The sequence below is a fragment of the Heliangelus exortis genome, chromosome 23, assembly GCF_036169615.1.
Source record: "Heliangelus exortis chromosome 23, bHelExo1.hap1, whole genome shotgun sequence".
Lineage (NCBI taxonomy): Eukaryota > Metazoa > Chordata > Aves > Apodiformes > Trochilidae > Heliangelus > Heliangelus exortis.
This window is the reverse complement of record NC_092444.1, coordinates 5,711,167-5,735,078: the sequence shown is the minus strand read 5'-3', so window position 1 is coordinate 5,735,078 and position 23,912 is coordinate 5,711,167. Positions and strand designations below refer to the sequence as shown.

General features: G+C 44.9%; 1 protein-coding gene across 13 annotated transcripts in view; it reads left to right on the top strand.

Moving 5' to 3' along the window:
- CAMTA1 (calmodulin binding transcription activator 1) overlaps positions 1-23,912 on the top strand; it is a 248,112-nt gene that overhangs the window by 168,919 nt on the left and 55,281 nt on the right. For all 13 annotated transcript variants that reach the window (XR_011730433.1, XR_011730434.1, XR_011730435.1 and 10 more), the window contains one exon: positions 23,505-23,658. Coding sequence is in view for 9 of the 13 variants with exons in the window: in XM_071767412.1 (XP_071623513.1) it covers positions 23,505-23,658 (154 nt within the window). In the remaining 4 variants the exon portion in view is untranslated. The remainder of the gene's footprint in view (positions 1-23,504; positions 23,659-23,912) is intronic.

Here is a 23,912-nt window from a genome sequence, read left to right as displayed (position 1 = left end):
GGGGATCTGGGAGGGGGTGGTTTCTCTCCAGCAGCTGCTGGAGCAGGGGTTCCCTTTTATTTGTTATTTGCATACTTTAGCCATTGGAATTGAATTTGTGCCCATTAAAACTAAATTAGCACTGCCTGGAATTTTAAATAGGCTCTGGCAGAGCAGCCCATTAACTCTGTCGGAGCTGTTTCTGCAGATCCCTCCTTTAGAGGCACAGGAGGCAGGCTGGAAACCACTGCAAAATGTTGGTTATTTGCATGTTCCTGAGAATTATTTGAGTGCTGATATTACTGACAACGTATGACAGTTTTGAAAGCCATCAGTGTGGCATAAAAAAAGGTTGTAACTTCTTCTGCTTCAAACAAATGCATGGTGGGAAAGTCTCACCAAATCGGGTTGCAATTCCTTGGGCTTAATATCATATTCATTCCATGACTTGAGGGTCCCTGTGCCCCTGTCCCCCCCATAAGGCTCTAGCTCTGCTCTGAGAAGCCCATCACCACCTCTTGAGGTGGCTTTCCTCCATCTCAGCAGGTCCCCTGCCACCCCCTTTGTGCTCTTTTGATGCTGTGCCCAGATGGTGGCTGCTCTGAGCTTGGGTCTGGAGTCCTGGACCAGCCCAGACCCCTTCCTGGCTTAAGGGATATTTTGTCCCCATCCTACATGTGGGAGCCCCACGTTGGGTCAGTCCCAGCCCTTTCCTGGAAGATGCTCAGGACTGGGGTGGCCTTGCCAGGTCTGGCACAACCTGCCTGCCAGATCTGGATGTAAATGGCTATTGTGTGTTAGACTTGCTATTAAAATTATCTCCTTTGTTCAACAGTTTTTAATGAGGAAAGAGAAAATACACCTGAGTGAAATGGTATTACAAAGAGCAGATTTAATTTCAAGCCCAGGCTTTGCAGAAAAAAAAAAACAAACCCCTGTTCAGTCAGACAGAGATACTCCAGCAGAGTTTATGAGACAAGGCTTGGCTGCCTGTTCCTGGTACCAGCCAGGATCCTCCAATTCTTTTGGAATATGTATTGGATATCTTTCATGATTATGAAATAAGTGAATGGAGCTTCCCACTGGTGTTCTTCCAATGTTCCATGCTTCTCAGCAGTCACTGCTCCAGACATTTCCCAGGCAGGCTTCCATCAGGCCCTTGTGTTGGCTTTGTTTTGCTTGGCTGCACCCGGGTGTCTCTGCATCAGTGATTCAACCAAAAACTTTCTCATTTGAGCCCAGAGAAATGGGTCAGCACTATACATCAGACATCTTTTTTAGGGGGGGTTGTTTGGCTTTTTATCTTCCAGAGCCAAGTCTATTCCTGGAACGTCCAAAAAATGCTTTGTGGCTTTCCAGGCTGGGGTAGAACACAGAGATTTGGGGCACCCAAAATACAAGATGACATGGTGAGCATCCTTAGGTGCCACTGCTACCCCCTGTCCTAGAGCAGGTGCTGCACAGAGAGGGGGGCTCCCCACTTAGCACCTTCCTCATGTAATAATTAAAAAATACACTACAGACATCCATCTACAGTCAATCCATTCAGCAGCTTTGCTTCTGCAAAGCCCAAGCACAACCTGCCCTGGGCTGGGAATCAGCACCGTGGCTCCAAGCAGCAGAGAACAAAATTTCTTCTAGAATTTGATATAAAGTGGCCAACACGACTGCTGTGTAATTGCTCTGAATCCAATTAATGCTGCCTGAGTAGATGGTAGGAATTATAAAGAGGAATAGGAGCCTGAGCTTGTCACCTAAACTATGATAATATTCCTTCAAAGGAGGCACATTTGCAAACATTATTAATTACCTGGGGAACAGCTCAGGGTTTAAACTGAATTAAGGGGAGAATGTGGTTTTGTGATTTTGGATTTGATTGAGAGAGGGAGAGATTTCCATTTTCTCAAACTATGGAGCGTTTCTTTTTTTACAGACCTGGCAGCAAAATTCAGGGAGTTACTCTGCCCCCCAAACCCAATTTACTGGCAGGGATATTATGCCAAGAATTACCTGGAGCCAAAAGAGCTTTTAAAAATGTTTAGCACAGGCTCTTCCAATCAGTAAAACCTGGGAGTGCAGAGCTAAAATTTGGCTTTTTTGTTTTCCAGTGAGGGTCATTTGGCTTTCGGGTGTGTTGGAGCTTTTTTTTTTTGGTTTGGCTGTTCTTGGGGTGTGTTGCAGACACCTTTGTGGGGTCCTGCAAAAATAAACCACATAAAACCTTCAGATGGAAGTGGAGGTACCTGATGAATTTCCCTCCCTGCTGGCAGGCAGGCAGCAGAGGGAGGTGGCACCAGGCTCATGGCTTGTGTGGGACCAGCAAACCTTGATGTGGTGCAGGCATAAAAACCAAAGAACTCAATAAATTACCTGCAGCACAGCTTGTGGGGGAATTGAGTACAAGACTGGTGTAGAAAAACACTGCTTAGACACTGTTAGCCAAGGAAATAAGTAGGATCTCTTCCATATATATATATAGTTAGATATAGTTATTATTTTTTTCCTGCTCTCAGTAGAAAGAAATCATCTGCTTGTCTGAAATGACCCCATCCTAAGCCAAAACTACCAGGCAGATCTTGCCTTCTTCTTGTCTGAGAAGCTACCTGGAGATGGTTCCAGCCCCCAGTCTTAACCAGCACTGCTGCACCTAAGTGGATTTAGAGCATTCAAGAGATCCAATTACTGTAATACCCAGTGTAGCTGTGAGAATCCTTTAATAACCCTGCCCTGGTCCAGACAGCCCTGGGAGGGAGACTCAGGAAAAGTGGGGTCCTCTTCTGACCAGATGTGTGTGGCCATAGCATCTCTGTGTTGGTTCTACGATGACTTTTCCTACAAGCCAGAGAAACCTGGGGCTTTCTGAATTGCAGCATGAAAGTACTCCCAAAAGGTATTTGCTGCTTGGCTCAGCTGTGAGCTAAGAATTTTGGGGAGTTTTGCATGGAAGTAGCATCTTGCTTCAGCCCTGGAGTTGGTGCTGTCACCAGAAGGTAACTTTTCTTTTATTTCTGTAGTAATAGAAAGCTCAGCACCTTTGGTAGCATCTCTGGCTGGGTGTGAGGAGCCTGTAGTCACGTCCCTGAATTGCTAAGCAACTGTGTCCCATTTGCTCTTCTGGAGCAAATTGAAACATTGATTTATCTATTTGTTTTGCAACCAACACCAGGGCTTCATTACACCATTCCCTAGGGACATAATCCCACGTGCTCGGGTTGGAAATTAACTCCTCTTTCCCAAAAGAGTGCATGGTTTTATTTTTAGTTTTGAAGAAAAGTCCAGAAACGTAATGGTGGCTCACTGGGGGGTTGCATGTGGCCTCTTTCAGGAAGAAAATATGGAGTCTCCCTTCCCTGGATGCTGGTTGCACATCCAGGTCTGATCCAGGATGTTGTTCGAGCCTCATGTGCCATCTATAGGTCTGTGATGTATGGTGCTGGTAACTACTGGTAACTGCTGGTAACTCCTTGTTCAGAGGCACTGCTGGCTGAAGGCAGAATTCAGCAGCAGGACAGGCAGAAATTTAAGATTCTCATGCCATAGAGGGGATAAAGGGAAGCAGCAAGCCCTAAAACTGGCAGGGAGTAGGTGAGAGGAGGGATGCGGTGCTGATGCCGGGCAGGGATCTGTTTGAGAAGTGCCAGACTTTGTGCCTAATCACTGGGAATGTTTTACAGAAATTACCTGCCCACACAAATGTGCAGATTTGCATGTCATGTAGGCAAAACACGGCAGCCTTGGCTTTCTAAATGTGCATAAAAGCTTGGTCAGAGCAGCCTGGGGCTTTGCAAGGCACTGCTTGGGCTCAGCCCTGAGAGCAGCTTTGTCAGGAGGGTCTGGCTGTAGGGGACAGAGTGGTCCTGGCAGGACAATTCCTCAGAGCCCCTGCTGCATCTGCTGCATCTTGCAGTCTTTTGGAGGTGTTGAGCTTTGGAGCTGGTGTGTGGTTTGCTGTAGGTGGAACCAGCAAAGGTCCCTGGAGGGAATCAGTGTTTAACCCCTGGTGAACCCAGGTGTGTGGCTGCTGCAAGAGCTGCTTGGTGGTAGCACTGCTGGGCACCCCCTGCCCCAAAGTGGCTACTTCTGCTTTGTTAAAAGGCCAGGAAAATGGGAATGTGGGTACAAAATTAGCTGATCTGCTCCCTGGTGTCGAGCATTGAAATATATAATAATGGGATATAATGCTTTAATGGCATGAGTGAATGTTTTGTGACATGGTTGGATGTGTTGCCATATGGAGCATCAGTAAGGTTTGAACATGGGAATTCTGGATTGTCTTGAGCTAAAGAAATAGCATTTCTTTGCCCCTGGGTTGGAGCAGTGCAGCACAGGGTGTGTGGTTTGTAAGTTGGAGGTTAGGATCTGCTGGACTGTGGAATGAGGTGTTGATCCCCAGAATAAGGGAGCTTTTCTGTGCCTTTTAGGTAGCTCTGCTCTTCTGAAGTTCTTAAGGTCAAAAGGAAGTGGATTCCATATGATTCTGTGAAACACATGGGCAGAGGAGAAGCTGAGAAGTTGCTCAGGTTTGAGGAGTCTGATGTCATGAATTAACAGAGCAACAGGCAGCTGATTTCTCTGTCTAGAACTTGACCCATGTCAGTCAACACAAAACATGTTTGCCCATTAAGCCTGATTCATGTTCAGGATTTTTTTCCAGAGTACTTTCAGGCCAGTGATGGCAATGAATAAAGTTTGTGCAAGTGCTGCTCATCCCGAGGTTTCCTTTTGGAGGAGCTGTGCATTCCAGCTCCCCATCCATGCTTGGACTCGCTGTCCTCACATCCCAAATGCATTATTAAAATGCACTTAGGTGAAGCACAGCAAATGGCTTCCCTTTCAGATGGAGCAGAGAGGGCTGCTTCTGCTTGTACCACTGGTAGTTTGCTGCTGAGAGAAGAGAAATGATGAAGTATGAGGTTATTTAAGGCTCAGTCTGCCTTGGAGGAATGTGCTTATAATGAAGATGTTGCTGATGAATAGAAAAAGGAAAGAGAGAGGAGTGGAAGGCCCTTAGCCAAGGGTACTTGGCAACATGGAGGTGTTATTTGAAGAACTTTTTAGCCAGTGACTAAATGGTGTCAAAAGTTTGAGGGTTAGGGAGGGCAGGATACAGTAACACGAGACTGAGAGGGTCCTCTGCCAGGTATTTCTGACCTGAGGCATCCAGCAGCACATGTGAAGAGTTACAGGTTGCCAGTTTGCTGTATTCTATCTAAACATACAGGAAAATACCAGGCAGAATTATTACTTAAGTAAAATTAGGGCTGTTCTCTGGGTTTGCTGGCAGTGTTATCATCACAAGAGGACAGCTTGGCAAAAGTTTTGCTGTCTTAAGGGTGCACCCCACATCCAGCTGGCAATCCCTAAGGAATTCCCTACTAGTGAAAACAAGGCTTCAGCAGTGCCTGCACCTTCAAGGAAAGGTGAGCTTGCTTTTATCTTTTTCCACCCCCCCCCATCACATAACTATAAAGAAGCATCAGTTATTCCCTAACGTCAATTATTAACCCATATTCTATTTGATTTTATGTCCTCTGACTATTACAGGTGAGACACATCCCAGGGCAGCTCTGATGAGCTGAAATACGGTGGGGTGTTTGTGGGGGCTTTCCTCTCCCACGGGTGTGCTGGGCTGCTGGTGGAAATGCTCTCATCAGTCACAGCATCTGGGAACTCGTCCTCCCCAAGGGCACTTTCCTTGAGCCATGGAGTGAAGCACAGCACATGGAGCTGGCAGTTGCAGTGCTCTCCCTCCCTTCTCCAAAAAAAGCACCAGAGGAGACAGACAGATGGTTTTTCCTGCACTTGGAGTCAGTTATCTGTTTTAATTCCAGCTGAGAAACCAGGGCAAGGAATATACATCAACACGGTACAGACACCTTGTAAATCACCACAATCTAACTTAAATTCTTTTTATTCTTCACTGTAAACCTGTCCTAAAGTAGGTTAGTGGATCAGAGCAGATCTGCTCTATATTATTTATAGGTTGTTTCCTTTTGGTTCTTGCTGCTTGGCTGGATGCTGCTAAAGAGGACTCCATGTTCCAGCAGCCTTTCTCTTTGCTGCAGCTTTAAAACCTTCTATTTTTGTCTGTAGGAATCCCAGCTCCCCAGCTCCCCTCTCTGCTAAAATCAGCACACTGGCACTGCTGAAATTCTTTCATCCTGTGCCATGCCAAGCTCTGACTAGGATGAAAACCACTGTGCTGTTTCATTTGTGGGTGAGCACAGGTAGCAGGGGTGTTTGTCTGCCCTGCTCCCTGGCCAGCATCCTTTAGGGGATCTTTTCAGGGAAAACTGCTTTCCTCTCCCCAAAGGATGCTTTGGCCAGGCTGTTGCTGTATGTTTACCCCCTTTGAGCCAGATAATTCTTCAGGAGTGTTTGCAGGAAAAGCAGGATTCATCTTTGGCTGTGAGGACCCAGAACCCAGGGCAGGGTTGTCCCCACAGCAGCAAGCCTGGAACCCTCATATTTTTAAACCACTGTCAGGTGAAGAGACTCCACACAGCAGCCAAATGTGATAGGCAGGATAGGGATGCATAATTTATGAAACTACATTTCTTTTTGATGAGATTTCGAGTCAAGGAGGGGTTTGCTATTTTTTTATTGCATCTCTGAACTCAAGTTATGTCAGATTCTGGGGGCAGAGTCGGTTCTTGTAAAAATAAACAAATAAAAAAATAGATGAAGGGCAGGCTCAGCTGTTCATGGCTGCACTGAACACTCTGGTCCAGCTCAGTGCAAAGTAAAACAGCTCCTTCCAAATCTCTGCTGAGAGTTCCCAAGGATTACTCTGTCTGTACCCAGAGGGCTTGAGCAGTGTGCAGGGATTATCCAGGCATCCCCTCCAGCCTGGTGCTGGTCCTGCTCAGCCACAGGACATTTGGGTAGCAGAGGGGTTGGTTTGCTCCCAGGTGCTCCCTGCTGTATCCAGAATTACAAGGTCCAGCTGTGTGCTTTTAAAGAAATTGTCTTTTTGTGTCCTGCATGATTTGGGTTGGGTCCCAAACTCACAGACCTTGGGTCCAGCTGAAGCAGCAGCCAGGATCTTCCTTCCAGGTTTTCCTTGCCCCTTGTGGTTACAGGAGAGTAAAATACTCATCCCAAGTTAATTCCAGATCACACCCTAACCTCTGAAAGGATGGAAATTCAGGCTTGCTCTCTGCTCTTCTGCATGGTGAAGGTGGAGGTGTGTGGGCAGTCATTGCTGCAGTAAGCATCAGCACATCAGCCCAAAAATTCTACTTTTCACTGCAAAGGTGAGTGCCTGGTGTTTGGAGTGCTGGAAGCAGACTTGTTGTGGCACAAGGGTTCCCTTTTTGAGTAGATTAATCTGAGTAAATTATTGCAGCACTGTTTGAGGTCAGAGAGGCTGATATCACCAGCAGTACTAATGGGGAAGGATTTAGCAGACCTATTGATACTGTCTGGAGATAAACTGCTAGAAATCAGGAAATGTTATAAAACTGTGTCCCGAGTTCCTGTTCCCTTATCTCTGCATGAGTGTTATCAAGAGTTTAAAATACATGTATGGTAAAGCACCTCACAGAGCAGTTGGAGTGATGCTGAAAAGCATCTCTGCCTTCCCCAGGGGTGGGGGAGCCCAGGAAAGCTGTGGGAGAAAACAAATGCTTCCTTTGGGTGTTGGAACTCAGGATGCTCTGGATACTGGGCTGTCAAGAACTTCTAGGATGTGTGTTTTTCATGGCAATCTGGGAAAGAGGGAGAAAATTGGAAAGCTGCTTCATAGTCCTGTAAGTGCTTGAAGTTTTGGTTTTAAGGTATCATTAGAGGCTGGGGTGGTTTGTCAGTGTTTCTTTTAATGGGCAGTTTAGGTCAAGAAGCCAAAAAAAGATGTTTGCATAAAAACAAAAAGCAGAAGGAATAAATAAAAGTCTGTTGTAATATTGTTTTGTACCTCTGTGATGCTTGACAGTCCCTTTCTGGGGCTTGGGTGTGGATTTGAAGGTGGCAGCAGAGATCCCTCCCTGGAAGGGTCCTGTGTAAAGAGAATTGGAAAGACTGACATTAACTGACTAAGAAAAGAGAAAATAAGATGTCATACACGTCATGCGTAAGATGAGAAATTGTTTGGTTTGTTTGGGTTGGTTTTTTTATGTTGATGCACCCCCTGAGGTCTTTCTAATGTAATTCAGGATTATTTGTGACTTCCAAGGTGTTGGGCTGCCTGTTACACCCAGCAGCAGCTGGAGGATGTGGGCTTTCCAATCTGATGGCTTTTGGTTGTTAAGCAGGGAAGTAATACCTGATACTCAATAAAAAGCCTAAATCTGGCATATGGAAAATAATTACTTCCTTCTTAAGTGCTTCAGTGCAGAAACACAACTAAATCAAATCACTGGGTACAGGGTGTGGATCTGCCAAGGGGGTAGCAGCTTCCCTTAAACACTAACTACAAGTGATGCCTGAGCTGAATACCCTTCAGAGCTGCTTCACAGCTTCTCTTTGCCATTTTGGTGGTATCCTTCTAAATTATACATTAAGCTTCCCAGGGTGAGTAATGCATCACAGCTTCCTCACGTCAGACTTAATGTCACTTACTCAGCTGTAGTTCTGTGTTTGCCTTTCCCTTCCATTTATCTTCAGGTTTCAGACCCTGGCTCCTCCTTACCCAAAGCTCAGAGATGCTCAGGAGGAACCCAGAATGGGACTCCTGGTCCAAGCACTTCAGAAAGGTGGAGAGCTGGGGTGCTGTTTGATGAGAGCAAGACTGTAATATCTGCAAAAAGTCCCTGAAAAATGCTGTATTCAGACCTGTCCTACTGCTCTGCAGGGTGCAGGTGCTTTCTGTAGTTTGGTTTTGTGTTCATGAGTCAATCTGTCAAACCAAATCATCCAAAGAGTTTTTGCCCCACAAGGAAATGGCAAATTATCAGCTCTGTAAGGGATGATTTTAGGTAAGGAGGGAGTGATGAAATAGTAGTTGTAATTTTAGGTGCTACAGATAAAACAAGTAACTTGCTACTTTTGCCACCATGTGAAGACAAATAGCATTTGTTTAAGTGCAGCTTTAAAAATGAAACTAAGACAATTTTCTTCCAGTGGCTTTTCAGGATGTTGTGCTGCAAGATGCATCTAAGAAGAAAAGGCATCTCTCTGCCTTTGGAGTGCTGTGTGTTAATGCTGGTTTCTTTTCTGAAATTACCAGGCTTTGTTGCTGAAATTCTGCACCCCTTCACCCTTTGTAGAAATGGTTATTTTGTCTTCAGTCACTGTGTTCTAGAGCTCGTACAACTGCTTCTGAAATATTGATGTTGCACAAGGATGACAAAGGAGGAATTCCTAATTTTAGGGATTTTTTCCCTCTTGTAATCTCCCTATGTTACGTTGTCTTTTACATTTCCTCTATAATTCACTGCAGGAAGCCACTGGAGTTCCCTCTTTCCACACTGCCTCTTGCTTCAGCTCCCTCTGCCAAGACTCCCCTGTTTGATCAACCCCTTTTTTTGGCCACATCAGGCATTTCAGCATGTAGCTGGTCTGCAGCACTGGGGGTTTCAAGCAGTCCTTTTATAATGCTCGACTCCATTTTATTCTGATGTATATATAAATATATATATGTCTATGATGTATATATAAATAATTGGATGCCTTTAGCAGGTTGCAGCTATACTCCTGAGTCATACTTCCAACATTTGTCCTCTGTATATATATATTTTTTTTTTTTCAGAACTCAGCAGGCAGATGTGGGAATTGGCACTGCTTTTATAGATGCAGTCGCTCAAACATCTTTAGCACCTGAGTGGGTTGGTTTTTTTTTTTTTCTGAACAGCAGTCAGCTTTTGCTATTTGCATCACCTTTTCACCTTATTATGTTTACATTTCTATAGCAAAACACGGCATGTTTCAGCAAAATTAATCAGTGTAATTATATGTGATTTCCAATGTCAGGTTCAGCTGAAATACTGAGTCAGGGTGGTGATTAGCCCTATCAGAAGCAACGAGGATTGAGAGCTAATCTGTGCCCAAAACTGTTATTTTGAAAAATGACGTTTATGCTCTATTCATAAATTGAATATTTCCTCTGAACACACCCCCCCTAACTAATTTGAATAGAAAATGTAGTTATTTAGGTGGCAGTGCACCTTGTCTTAGCCTGCTGCTTGCAGAGGCTGCTGCTGCTCAGACAGAATGGGGCTGAGCTCAGTGTAGGTATTTATTAACAGCTCCTCAGTGTTGGGCTGAAATTATTAAAATCTGCATAGTCTTTGCCTACTCTGATGCCTAAAAAAATAATGAAATAAAAAGTCTTGTGAATATAGTTTGAGTAGTGCAAGAAGAGCAGACATCTCTTGAAACACAGTTCCTGCTGGTACCTTGCCAGAGCATCCCTTGACATAGAAAAGTCCTGGAATCTTTACAGGGTTCATGTGTCAGGTTCAAGGTTCATGACCAACATGGAAAAGTTGTGGAAGTGTGGAATTGTTCTTCATTTCAACCATACAGCTTTTCAGAGGAAGGAGCATTTTAAAGACTGCAAGCTACAAGAGTGATTAATTTGCTTTTTTAGTCTTTTCGAAAGTGCAATTATATAGAAACGAAGTTCCTGCATTGTAAAAAAGTTCAGATCAATTAAAACAATTTACTTTGTTGCTAATTATTTCAGACCGTTGTAATTTATTGGTAAATAAGTGACTTTAAAACCGTATTCATTTGGTGAGCACACAGAGGAAACGGTAACAACTTCTTGGATAAATTAAGTCTGGAATTTGGTTGCAAGCTCTTGCTGCAAACCATTAGGATCAGCTCACTGCACAGCTTGAAGGATTCCAACTTCTGGAGAACAACTGAGGTTTCTGCTGGGTTTTCAGTGCCCAGAGAAGTGGAGGAGCTGTGGGATCTGCCAGGCTGGGAGCTGGAATCATAGAATCACAGAATTGGCTGGGTTGGAAGGGACCTCAGAGCTCATCAAGTCCAACCCTTGCTCCACTCCCCCCGTGGTTCCCAGCCCATGGCACTGAGTGCCACATCCAGGCTCTTTTGAAATATCTCCAGGGATGGAGAATCCACCCCTTCCCTGGGCAGCCCATTCCAATGTCTGATCACCCTCTCCAGAAAGAAATTCTTTCTAATGTCCAACCTAAACCTCCCCTGGCACAACTTGAGACCTCTTGTGCCCTCTTGTCTTGCTGAGAGTTGCCTGGGAAAAGAGCCCAACCCCCCCCTGGCTCCAACCTCCTTTCAGGGAGTTGGAGAGAGTGATGAGGTCTCCCCTGAGCCTCCTCTTCTCCAGCCTCAACACCCCCAGCTCCCTCAGCCTCTCCTCATAGGATCTGTGCTCCAGTCCCTTCACCAGCCCAGTTGCCTCCTTTGGACCTGCTCCAGCACCTCAATCTCCTTCCTGAGCTGAGGGGCCCAGAACTGGACACAGGACTCGAGGTGTGGCCTCACCAGCTGGGCTCTAAGGAAAATGAGTGTCTGACATCCAGGCTCAGCAAGAGTTCAGAGCTGAACTTCCCACTAATGTCTCTATCTTCAAAGTGTATCTGATTTTTTTTTTTAAAAGTTCCTTAGTTTGGTTTTCCCTGATTTTTTCAGTGACAAATAAAAAATCAGTTTTTTTTTCTGGATGTGTATATTAACAAGGTGAGGTGCAGATGTGAAAAATTCCCAGTGTTAAGGAGCAGGCTCTGATATTCAGCAGAGAGAAGTTAAACAGTAATTCCTGAGCAGCTGTTACACTGGCTCCAAAGATATTCTGAAAAAGCTTTTGAATGGTCTTTCAAAAGGGACCTTTTTAAAGTAGAACTTTTAACAGTGTTAAAAAGTAGGAGTCAGAACAGGTCTTGTCAGGGTCTCACTTATCCTGTGGACAAGTTTGCTGCAGCTTCAATTTGCCTGTCTGGTAAAATAGGCTGTCACATGCCAGGGACAGCCAGATCTGTCAAGCTCCACACAGTTTTTCCTTTATTAGTTCTATTGGTTTTATTGCCTTTCTTATGCTCTGAGGGATGATGGTTGTTTAGTGACAAGAACCTGGAAAATCATTCAAGTTGACAACGCTTTTTAGATTTCATTTTTGCCTTGTGTCTCTAGCTATAAAAAAGAGTGACTTGATGACACACAACTTGCAGGGAGTTGGTGGCATTACTCAGAACTTGTCTTCAAGGTCTGGGGTCTCCTTTTGGTGCCATCTCCATGGCACTGAACTGTGCTGTTGTGTGGATTTTCCTGTCATGCTGGAAGCCCTGGTTGGTGCCTCACAGCTTTTTGCATGTCAGGGATGTATTTTATTTTCTTTTGGCAAGCGGGGACAATCTGACTTTAATTTAGGTGTGGTGGTTGTTCTGGTTGTTTCCAAGCTGTGTGTGCAAGTCAGGAGGGAAGATTTTTGAGGGGGTTTCCAGGTTCTTGCAATACTGAGCCAGCTGAAACATTTCTGTCATCGTGCCAAAACATCAGGAAACTTGGAGAGGAGAAAATTCCAACCAGCTGAGATGGAGGATCTCCTTCATCATTAAATATTCTCTGGCTAAAAAGGGGGATGCTGTGTTCTTCTCCTGATTCAGAACCAGACAGAGACTCTGCAGGGAACCTGTGCATTGCCCCACTCTGGTTTTGCTGCTTGTGCTCTCATTATTTATTCCTTTTTCTGAATACTCCCTGGTGTGTCAGGCAGGCAGCTTCCATCACACACAATATTTGACCTTCAGGCTGGCAGAGCAGGACATGCTCCCCCTTGCCCTGGGATGGGCAGTGCCCTGTCCCTGATCCCAGAGGTTAGGAAAATTAAATCAGTTTTGCATTTGTCAGGATAAGAGAATCCCCTTTGTTTTCTGTCCCTGGGGCACCAGAGCCACCTCGCTGGGCACTGTGACCCTTTGCTCCTTCTGCTCCTGTCCCTGTGCTGGGCTTTGCTGCTTGGGACATTATCAGGGGAAATATTACTCTTGAAATATTACTGAGGCAACGAGGAGGGGAACCCCAGGAGCTTGAATTCCTGCTGCTGTGTCTGCTGTATGTGCTCTGCAGCCATGGAAGGTGACAGGGATGCTCCTGGTGGCACCAGAAATGCTCCCGATGGAAGGGAGGGAGCAGCCACAGCTCCTGTGTCTCTGCCAAGGTGGAAATCCTTCTGTTGGGTGGTTTGGGAGGAGGGGTGACTGCAGTCACCCCAAATCTCACCATTGCTGAGTCAGCACCACCTCTCCCTTCCAGCAGGATGAGACAGTGATGATCTGTGGTGTGGTGAGTGAAGACACTCAGACCTAGCAACAAATAGCAAGCAAATCTACAAACTCTAAAATACTAAATAGTGGCATTTTCTGGCAAAGCAGAACACTGTATATTTGCTCAAGGAAGATCATGCTACTAAGATAACTTTGCAAAAAGCTTATTGATGAATTTCATCCCTTAAAGTAAAGCATATACTTTATTTATATTTATTTTACTCCCTTAAACTGGAGTGTGGTGGTGTTCAGCTGGTACATGGGGACTGGGACTGTCCCAGGGAAGGGGACAGGAGGTGGAGCAACAAAGGAAAAGAGATGTTGTACACAGTGACTGTCTGGTAAAAGGCAGGAGGGTAGGCACAGATGAGCATAAATATTCCTCCCAAAAATAAGGATAGTGGAGATCATTGCTGGTTATGGGGTTTCAGGGACTCTTTTCATAATCTGTTCATTCCTCAGTTAACTTTTTCTTCGATGCTGTTTTAGATGCCCAAGCTGTAAAAAGCCCTTTGATCTGTGCTCACTTTCCCTAGCATTTACCAACTTAAAAGTACTTGTGTTAAACTTTAATTATTCCCATGTCTGGCACTGGATGTTCTGAGTACTGCTGCTTTTTTTGGGATGTCTCAGAAGATACCAGTGTATGTAGCTGGGTCAAGCAGCTGATGGGTAAAATGAATAATGACTTGTCCTGTGAAATAGCTTCTGCCTGTTATTGAAATTTAGCAGCTTCCCTGCCTTTTCAGATTTTGTAAAGTGTTGTTGGCATCGTGTGTTCTTTTCTCTTGATAATGTGAGTGCACACCACAGGCAGCAAAACTCAATTTATAAAATATCTCCACTTCGTAGACATTTTTGGTGAGTAAATTAAAAATAAAAAAAAAGAAAAAAGAAAAAGGGAATTTCTGCATATAACAGCAAATGTGCTGGTATTTGGTTTACTCTGCATTGCCATAACTTCACTGTGGTGATCAGAGCATCCTGTGAAATAAAAACATCAGGGAAAATCTCCAAAGGAACACAGACATGGAGTTTCCAAAGACTCTCACGTGCTGCATCTCCAGTTGCTCACCTGAGAAATTTTCTCTCACTACTTAAAAATCTAATTGGTTGTAGTGTCAGCATCTGTCATCTGCTCAGCCTGAGCCCAAGGGCTAAACAAAGCTCACCTTCTGCTTAAATAACACAGCTTTTGAGGTTAGCAGTGCCCTTCATCTGCCAGGAAATAACCAGGCTGCTCCCATGCAGTGGATTTGAGACTGATGGATTGGGATGAAGTGCTCTTTCCTTTGCTTTAGCCAGTTTTTAGCACCCCTTCTGTTCATTGCAAATAATAATAATAATTATTATATTAATGCCTCCAGATAGCAGCCAGGGTGCTCGTTCTACCTTGAGAATTTGAGGTGGGAGCCTCACTACCCATTGACCAATATCTTATCACAGTGTTTGAAAGAAACACTGATTTTGGTCAAAAAGGAGCCAGGAAGGAATGTCTCCTCCTTCAGATGTTGTGTTAGCACTAATCAGAGCTGTTTGCCCAGCCTGGGTCTGTGTGTGCTCTGTTCTGTGGAATAAACAAAATCTGGTGGCCAGGTTGTACAAGGAGGTGTCCTTAAAAGAAACCAGAATACCTACATTTCTAGGAAGACTCTGTGAGGTCTGGTGAGGAGAGGGCTCTGCTCTCATTCCCAGGTTGGAGAAGCCTCTGTGAGCTGCAGAGCTCCTTTCCTGCTCCTTTCCTGGTCCTTTCACCTTTCCTGCTAAGATTTCACCCACTTGGGAGTCTAAAAATCTATATACAGAAGGCCCAGAGAGCTGGGTTCAGTCTAACAGCCTAAAGCAGGAGCTCTTAGATGCTAATCTGTGTTTGTTAATCTCTGTCTGGGGAAATTCAAAGCTCTTCTGAGTGATGGTGAAGAAGAAAAGAGGGTGTTAGTCATCTTTTTTTCTTGCAATTCAGAAGAAATTCAAGTCTGATCCTTTCTTCTGCCTTAGGATTCGATGTTTCCAGTCTAAAAGAGCTACACTGGTTCCCAGCTGGCTGCTCTCAGTGAGTAAAATCCAACAACTGCAGTGAGGATGGAGGAATCCTGCCTGTCTGGGGCATGGCAGGGTGGGATGGCCCTGGTGCCTTCCCTCTGGGGACAGCCCTGGTTGTCCTGACCTCCCTCTGCACCTTGAATTTGGATCTGGCATCTCTGCACCCTCATGTCCAGCCAAAGTTGGGCTCTAAAATATATTCTGCAGGAGCTGAACTTTGGATTCCCTGGCACTGGGTGTTACTCTTGTCTGGAAAGGTTATCCAGGCACAACAAAACCCTAAATGAATAATGTGGATGCCATATAGCAGTGTCACAAGGGTTGTGCCATAGGAACAAAAATGTTGCAAGACTATCAAAGCCAACATTATGAAAGTGTTTTGAACATTATTGATGTTCTTCCTCTGGGAATTGTATTACCAGTCACTGATATCAAAAGTAGGAAATTTAAAGAACCTATAAATGACAAAGCCCTCAGAGCAAGAGCAAAGAGTAAAAATAAAAAGGATTTGTTGGCTTATCATGTTCTCTACAGGCTGCGTGGAACATTAAGTAGCAGTTATCTCCTCTTCCTCCAGGCAGGCACTGAGGTCAGGCTTCTGTCCTTTCCAGGCACCTGGAGCCACATTTGCTGCTCTTTTGCAGGTACATGAGCAGGACCAAGAGCCCAAGGGATGATGTGCCCAGTCCTATACTGGGGGAGGAGTGAGGGGCAGGATTGTCCCCTTCATCCCATCCAGGCTCCAGCCAGGAATAAGTCTTTGGTCCTACCCCCCCCCCCCCCTCTTGCATGCTGAGAGGCTGCTCCTGCAGGATACACAAGATTTTTGAGGGGCAGTCAGCTTCCAGGTTATTTAACACATTTGCATACCCCCAAAAATAGCTTGGGGCTTGATGAAGCTTTAGGAGCTGCTCTGAGGGGCAGCATAACCCTGGAGGGAAAGCTCACTGCAAGCTCTGGGTTCATTCACCTGGGGTTTTCTTACTTGGTATTTGGAAATATCAGCTTTCTATCATTTGGTTTGTCTACAAGAAAACTAATTAAAAAAATGAAAAAGTGAGGAATCCTCAGGTACACGTTGAAGTGTTCTTAATTCAGAGAAATGCATTCATATTTAAAAGTTAATAGTGTTATTAAGGCAAACTAATCCATTAGCATATGAGAGGAAAAAAACTTGCACCATCTGCATTCAAGCCAGAATTTGAAGTGGTGCATTCTATTGATATAAACTTTGAAAGCACTTGGTGAATGTCAGTGGAGCTTTGAAATTAAAATTATTTCTTATTCCAGACCAGCTATTGTTGCATCTCTGGCTTGGGTGAGCTGGGAAAGGATAGAAGCCACTTGGGGCATGTGTTATAATGCTGGCATTTCTGGATGGTGATGAGGATGGAAGTGTTTGGAGCTCAGCTCTGTCTGAGAGTGTTTGAAATGCAATGACAGAATTCCCATGTAAAGGTTGTGATAAAAACATAAGGAGGGAGAGGAGATTCTGCACTGCAGAGTGAAGACAATAAAAAGTCCTCAGAAATGTCAGCTGAGGGATCTCTGGCTCACATTTGTTGGGGCAAAATAGTCTGAAAATCTTACAGAGTAACAATCTGGGAAAGAATCTGGCATCATTACATTGTACTCAGTACCTCCATGTTCATCTTTGTGCTAATTTGGCTGTGTTTGGGTGGGTGATGTGATGGAGTTTAGAACTGGTAATGCAGGGCAGAACTCTGCTCTCCATCCCCAGCTTTGCTGGGCTTTGGTGACTCTTTGTACTCTCAAGAATTTGCTTTGTTTCACCCTGGACAGAGCTGTGTTCTGCTCTTAAGTGATCTCAGGATATAAGTCTCTATTTACTTCATATATAGAGACTTAGTCTCTACAGTCTCTATAACTCTACCTGTTAGCAAATTTGTCAAGGTACTCTCAAAATGAAAAGCACAGTTCAAGTAAGTGTAGGACACTTTGAAACACAAGATGTAAGTGCTTTGAAACAGAAGATGGTTTGGATGATGCTCTGCACCCATTTCCATGCAGAAGAAATTTCACTGGTCTGGAAGAGGCTGCACTATGCAGGCTCAGTAGAAGAAAACATTGAGGCTTTGTTTAAGAGGTGAAGAGTTGGAGTAGCAGTGTCTGTGCAGGTAAGAAGAAATGTTTAATGTCTGTAAGAAGCCTCATTTGGCAGGAATAGATGTTGTAGGAGTTCAGACCCAAAGAAACCTTTGCTGTGCCCTCTGAGTTATTGTTTGAAGAACCCCAAAGCTTTGCAGAGGGAGTTGTGAAGCCTTGGCCAGCTGAAGAGAGCAAGTGGCAGCAAGGATGAGGAGGTGCTTTGATGATGTCCCTGGCAAATTTGTCTCCCTTGAAAGGCAGTGGATGGAAGATGTGGGAGCTGGGTCAAATGGATCCATCCCTTTACGACGTGGTTGTCAGGAGCAGGGTGGCTGTGAAGAGACAAGATCTCTAAGGAAGCTGGAGTAGGGCAGGTTGCTGTATGTAAGTTTTTTCTTTATGCTTTTATCGTGGTTATGTGTTTGTGTGTGAGCAATGACAGAGCTTTAGAAGGTTGTTGAACTCACTCAAACAGCTGCCCGGGCACCTCCTGAGACTGACTGTTCAATGGCTATTGAAGTCTCGGGCTGGTTGTTGAAGACTCCAGATGTAGAGTCATAAAGGATTGAATGGAAACAGTAAAACCCATGGTTTGACAGAGGGAAGAGCAGCTTTTGCTCCTTCAGCTCCTCAGCCTGGCTGTGTGGTTTGAAACCTGGAGCCAGCCCTTGGCAGGGAGCTCTGCAGCTGGGGGGGAAAATGATGCCAATTGGTGTCCCCTGAGCAGGGTGTTGCCAACACCCTGCACGTTTGGGTGCCCAAGATTTGGGTCCCCTCAGCCCTTCCCAGGTGAATGTTCTCACCACCTCTGCTGGGTTTTTTGCTCCGGAGCAAGGAGCAGGGCTGGAGTTGTCCCTGATGCCTTTCTGTCCCCAAGCAGCAGGACAATGGGACTTCTGTGTCACACCACCAGTTCCACTGGGTGTTTCTAGATAAACAGAGGCAGTCCTAGCTCATGGCAGAACTATCTTGTCCCTGTCAGCTGCCCATGAAAGTTAAAGCTTCCAGCTGGAAGCCGTGACACCGATGAAAAGACATTTCCCTTGTCTGGAAGAATAATACCTGCAGGAGAAAGAGAAATGCCCTTTGTTTTATTTTGCTGCATGCTTCTAGTTGTATGATATTGCCCTTCTGTTATACCTTCTACTAGCACAAGAGGCATTGCTATGAAAGATAATAAGCAAGTCAGAAATCAATTTCTTTTTGGAACTTTGGAGGCCAGGAATTACGGGGCTGTATTTTTCTGTAGCTTTCAAAGTGCATATTAAGTAAATGTGATCCCCAGGAGTATTCAGAGGCAGCTCTTTGTGTATGAAATACCTTCAAATATATCACACTTGATGATGTATTAGTAAGCATATGGTATTTATTCTGTATTAAGACTCTTACTTTGCTGCTTGCACTATTTGAAGGCTGCCTGAGGGTGACCAGGCTGATCCAGGGACTGTTTTTAACCCCACGGGGTGGTTGCCAGGTTCACCTACAGAGAAAAACCCATAAAGAGGTGTCCTGACTTTTCCTTGGACAGGACTCTGCTTGTCTTGGGGCAATTTATATCAAATTACCCATATTGCAAAATGCTGAACACCACCCCGGACCTTTCTTCTAAGGGGGGAGAAAAAAGCTTCAGGAGCTTTTCCACTCCTTTACTTCCTTCTCCCAAGATTTTCCAGGGGGATCTTCTGCTTTCAGCTCTACTGGAGATCTTGCTCATGTTTAGATTCAGCCATTGCCACCAGAAAGTGGAGAAAAAATCAGTGTTTCAGTCAAGGATGATGCTCTGTGCTGGGAGCTGGGAGCACAGCTCCTGAGGAGCAGTGGGAATTTGGCCTTGTCACTGGTGCCATAGGGATGGGACAGGCACAGTTTGTTGTTTGGGGAGAAATATGGTTTATCAAGGAATGCCAGAAGCAGCCAGAGGAAGAAAAAAGATAAAGAAGGAAGAAAAAAGAAAAAAAAAACCTGTATTTTTCTAATGCAAACCCTGCCTGTGGGGGCTCTGTACCCCCTGGTCATTCTTTTGAGACCTAAAATGTAGAACAGAGAGCAACTACTGATTTCATTTTATCTTCCCTTACCAAGGTATGGATGAGGAACTAGGGAGCACATTATAAAGCATGCAGCCCTATTAAGTCTTGATTCCCTCTAAAACAATTGAAGGAAATCTTACTCTTTTAATTACAACAGGGTTAAAATAATTTTTCACCTTCCCAAGCCTTTCATGATTTGTCATTCCCTTGTTTGCAGTCTGTGGAGCTGTACTGGTCTGTCACCAGTCTCTTGACTCAAAATAAATGAATTTAAACAACAAAAAAAACCACCTCAAAAAGCTTTGGGCTGAAAAACTGGGAAAATTACTCTATTTTAGAGCTGTGGGCTGACCGGAGCTGCTCCTACCTGTGGCATCCATAGGGTGTAAATCCTGCAGCTCCAGGCATGGCCAGGATGAGTGGTGATGGAGATGGAAGGGACAGCCCTGGAGGGGACTCCCTGCTCCTGACACTCAGCATCTGCTCCTTGGCCTCTCAGGATGCTGATTTAACCACCTTTAAATGCTGATTTAACCACCTTTACAACCCTATCTGCACCACTGTCTCTCTGCTTGGCTGAACCCAGTGTTCTCTCCTCCTGAGGAAGCTTTTTAAGGGACAGAAGTTCCCCCAGGTCTTTCATGCAGCCAGAGGCATCAGATAAAAGGTTAATTTAAAGAGCTGCACAGGATGAAATGGATTTCCCAGGAAGAGGAGTCCTGCTCTGCAGCACAATTTCTGCTTTATCATCCAGTTCTGGAGTCTCCCTCTCTTCCAGGTGCTCTGGTGCTTCAGCTCTCAGCTGCCAGGGCTCCTTGTCTTGTTCCCCCTAACTAGGCTGGCCCAGCTTGACTGAACTTGAGCCAAGAGGATGTGTATTTAAAGCTAATGTTATTTTTGTTGTTGTTGTTTCCACTGTTAGTGTGAAAGATTTATATATTTTAAAGCATCCACCAACAGGTTGCCTTCCGTGGCATGACCTCAGTTAGAAATTAGTTCCAAGATAAAGAAATGGCAGGGATTCAAACAGTAATCTTGTCCAAAGCTAGGATTTAGTCTCTGGAAAAGAAAAAATTCCTATGACATCTGTGTTGTGTGTTTGTGCCTTATACTTCAGGTATCTCAGACTCTGCTCAGAAAGCCTCCAGGTTTAGGAGGAGGAGTGGAGGAGTTTGTCACCTGCACCCCTGTGTGTCTGGGAACAGGTTCATCCCTTGGTTTGTTTGTAGCCTCTATATGGATGATCCACACTCTCAGTCCCTGTTTTTATTTTACCTGTGGGTAGTGAAGCATCACCTAACATCAGCCTTTCAAAACAGGGAAACCTTTTGGCATTCTTTTTTCTGGGGGATAATCTGTTGGGTATTAATCCACTCAGCAGTGGATGCAAGCCAGGTTCCCAGAAAGCTGAAATTCCTTTTCAGCCCTTTGAGGAATACAAAGTCTCCTCAAAATACGAAGTCTTTTCATCCAAACCTCTTGAATGAAGAGCCATCAGAAAAGAAAAAAACCCTTTTAGAATTTGAGGGCTTGGGAGGGGATGCAGGAGCAGCTTCTGCATCTGCTCCTCTGCTCTCCCTGCCCTTTTGCTTGGTGGTTCAGCCATTAGGAAAGGGCTGGTTTCACCTTCCATGTTTTTAATAATGCATGGAACTTTGCAAGTTTAAAGTAACAGAAATAACAGGAATCCAGGGGGAGCCAGGGTGAGGTGGCCACAGAGTGGAGCAGAGATAATGACTCCTGCTGCTGGGACCCAGGGCTGGATTTGGGGGTAATTTCCTTGCAGGGTAGCTGGGATTAAATTCACTGATGCTCATCATCCCTGAGGATGATTTATTTTCTTTCATCCTTCCAGCAGGGAATATAAATGCAAAACTTTCAGCTCAGAGGTATTTTTTCTGAAGGAAAAAAATCTTCAGCTGTGGTCATTGGTGGTTTGGAAGCCCCCACCAGTGAGATTTAGCCTTGAGCTGATTGCTGTTGCTGAGCAGCTGAACAGCAGCTGAAAAGTGGCCAGAAATAGCTTTTGATTTTTGCTAAAAAAGAAAAGAAAATGCTTTGGGATGGGGACAGCAAGGAGGGAGAGGTGTTTTGTGATTGTTCTGCCCTCCCTGAGAAAGGTGGATTCCCTTGGGTAGGGAACTGATCTTGGGCAGGAAGAAGCAAGCAGAAGGCAGCTGTTGAAATGAGAGGAAGGTTTCCCTCTTAGCCCTGGAGCACTGGGGGTTCCTGCCATCCCCTTGTCAAGCATTAATCAGCCCTTTGCAGGCTGGATGGGCTTTTCTTTGCATCCCTGTCCTCCCCTCCTGCCAGAACTGGGGAGCTGGAGCAGCCCAGCTTGTTTCAGCTTTGTGTTTCTGTTAATGTGAAAAATCTAAACATGGAGTGGGCTGGTGGAACAAGCAGCAGCTGATTTACTTGGTTAATTTGAATAGCAGGTAGTGGGCAGCACAGGGGGCTGCCTGGCTGCTCCAAGCATCCTGCTGGGAGGGAGGGCTGCAGAGCCATTACATGCTATGATTACTTTCTGGATAATGTATACACTTTTGCTATCACATAGGTTTTCTCCTTCATTTTTCATGAGAAATGGCACTAGATTAATGGTTAAGCCATGGAGGCAACATAATGCCACGCTGGTCTGATTTATTGACCACTTAGTGCTGATGAAGCTGCAAAGAAGAGTCAGACAGATGTTGCATCTGCATTTTTCCTTATTGAAACTAACAGCTTTTTGTGTTTTTTTAACCACTTCTTGCACTGTATTTGGCTTAACCTACAAGCACCAGGAATACTGGAACCAATTCCAGGACCTCTCAGGGAAAGGGCTTCAGGTGTGACACATCCACTTTCCTGGCACCTTTCCCACATGGAAGTTTCATTTGTAGTTTTTCTTTCATAGTCTTTTCTTCTGTAGTTTCTTCCTTCTGTAGCTCTTTCCTTTTCCTTTTCCTTTTCCTTCCTCCTTCTTCCTTTTTCCTTCTTCCTTTTTCCTTCTTCCTTTTTCCTTCTTCCTTTTTCCTTCTTCCTTTTTCCTTCTTCCTTTTTCCTTCTTCCTTTTTCCTTCTTCCTTTTTCCTTCTTCCTTTTTTTTCCCGTCTTCCTTTTTTTTCCCGTCTTCCTTTTCCCGTCTTCCTTTTCCCTTTTCCCTTTTCCCTTTTCCCTTTTCCCTTTTCCCTTTTCCCTTTTCCCTTTTCCCTTTTCCCTTTTCCCTTTTCCCTTTTCCCTTTTCCCTTTTCCCTTTTCCCTTTTCCCTTTTCCTTTCCCTCTTACTTTTTTACTTTTTTACTTTTTTACTTTTTTACTTTTTTACTTTTTTACTTTTTCCTTTCTCCTTTCTCCTTTCTCCTTTCTCCTTTCTCTTTTCTCTCTTTCTCTCTTTCTCTCTTTCTCTCTTTCTCTCTTTCTCTCTTTCTCTCTTTCTCTCTTTCTCTCTTTCTTTCTCCTTTCTCCTTTCTCCTTTCTCCTTTCTCCTTTCTCCTTTCTCCTTTCTCCTTTCTCCTTTCCTTCTTTCCTTCTTTCCTCCTTTCCTCCTTTCCTCCTTTCCTCCTTTCCTCCTTTCCTCCTTTCCTCCTTTCCTCCTTTCCTCCTTTCCTCCTTTCCTCCTTTCCTCCTTTCCTCCTTTCCTCCTTTCCTCCTTTCTCCTTTCCCCCTTTCCCCCTTTCCCCCTTTCCCCCTTTCCCCCTTTCCCCCTTTCCCCTTTTCCCCTTTTCCCCTTTTCCCCTTTTCCCCTTTTCCCCTTTTCCCCTTTTCCCCTTTTCCCCTTTTCCCCTTTTCCCCTTTTCCCCTTTTCCCCCTTTCCCCCTTTCCCCCTTTCCCCCTTTCCCCCTTTCCCCCTTTCCCCCTTTCCCCCTTTCCCCCTTTCCCCCTTTCCCCCTTTCCCCCTTTCTCCATTCCTCCTTTCCTCCTTGTCTCCCTCTTTCCCTCTTTCCCTCTTTCCCTCCTTGTCTCTCTTTTAGTCCCTCTCATCACCCAAACTGTCAAACCTCATCTTTTGCCACCTCTTTTAAGGGAAGCTCTGATCTCGGGACAACCTGGTACATACTGTGATCTAATTATGATGCTTTTAACCATCATTTTAGTTAGGAAGGTAAAGGCAGAGATCCCTGAGCAGAAGGAGAGGCCCATGGGTGTAACTTTTTGCTCTGCTCTCCCCACAGAACCCAGACATCGTGTTGGTTCACTACCTGAACGTCCCTGCCATCGAGGACTGCGGGAAACCGTGTGGCCCCATCCTGTGCTCAATAAACACAGACAAGAAGGAATGGGCAAAGTGGACAAAAGAGGAGCTCATTGGGCAGCTCAAACCCATGTGTGAGTATCTGGTGGCTTTTTTTTTTTTTTTTTTTTTTTCCTCTTTTGCTTTAAAAAGGGTTAATTCAGGGGTAGGGTGTCTCTCGCTACCACCACCTCCCTGCAGAGGAGTCATTTGTCACTGTCAAACTCAGCTTGCATCTCATGCACATTCTTTCTTCCCAATATTCAGAGATATGGGATATGCAGCCTTTGAGAGCTGCCCAGACTGTCCCCAAAAAGGTCTCATCCTAAAAAAGGTCCCCTCCACACTA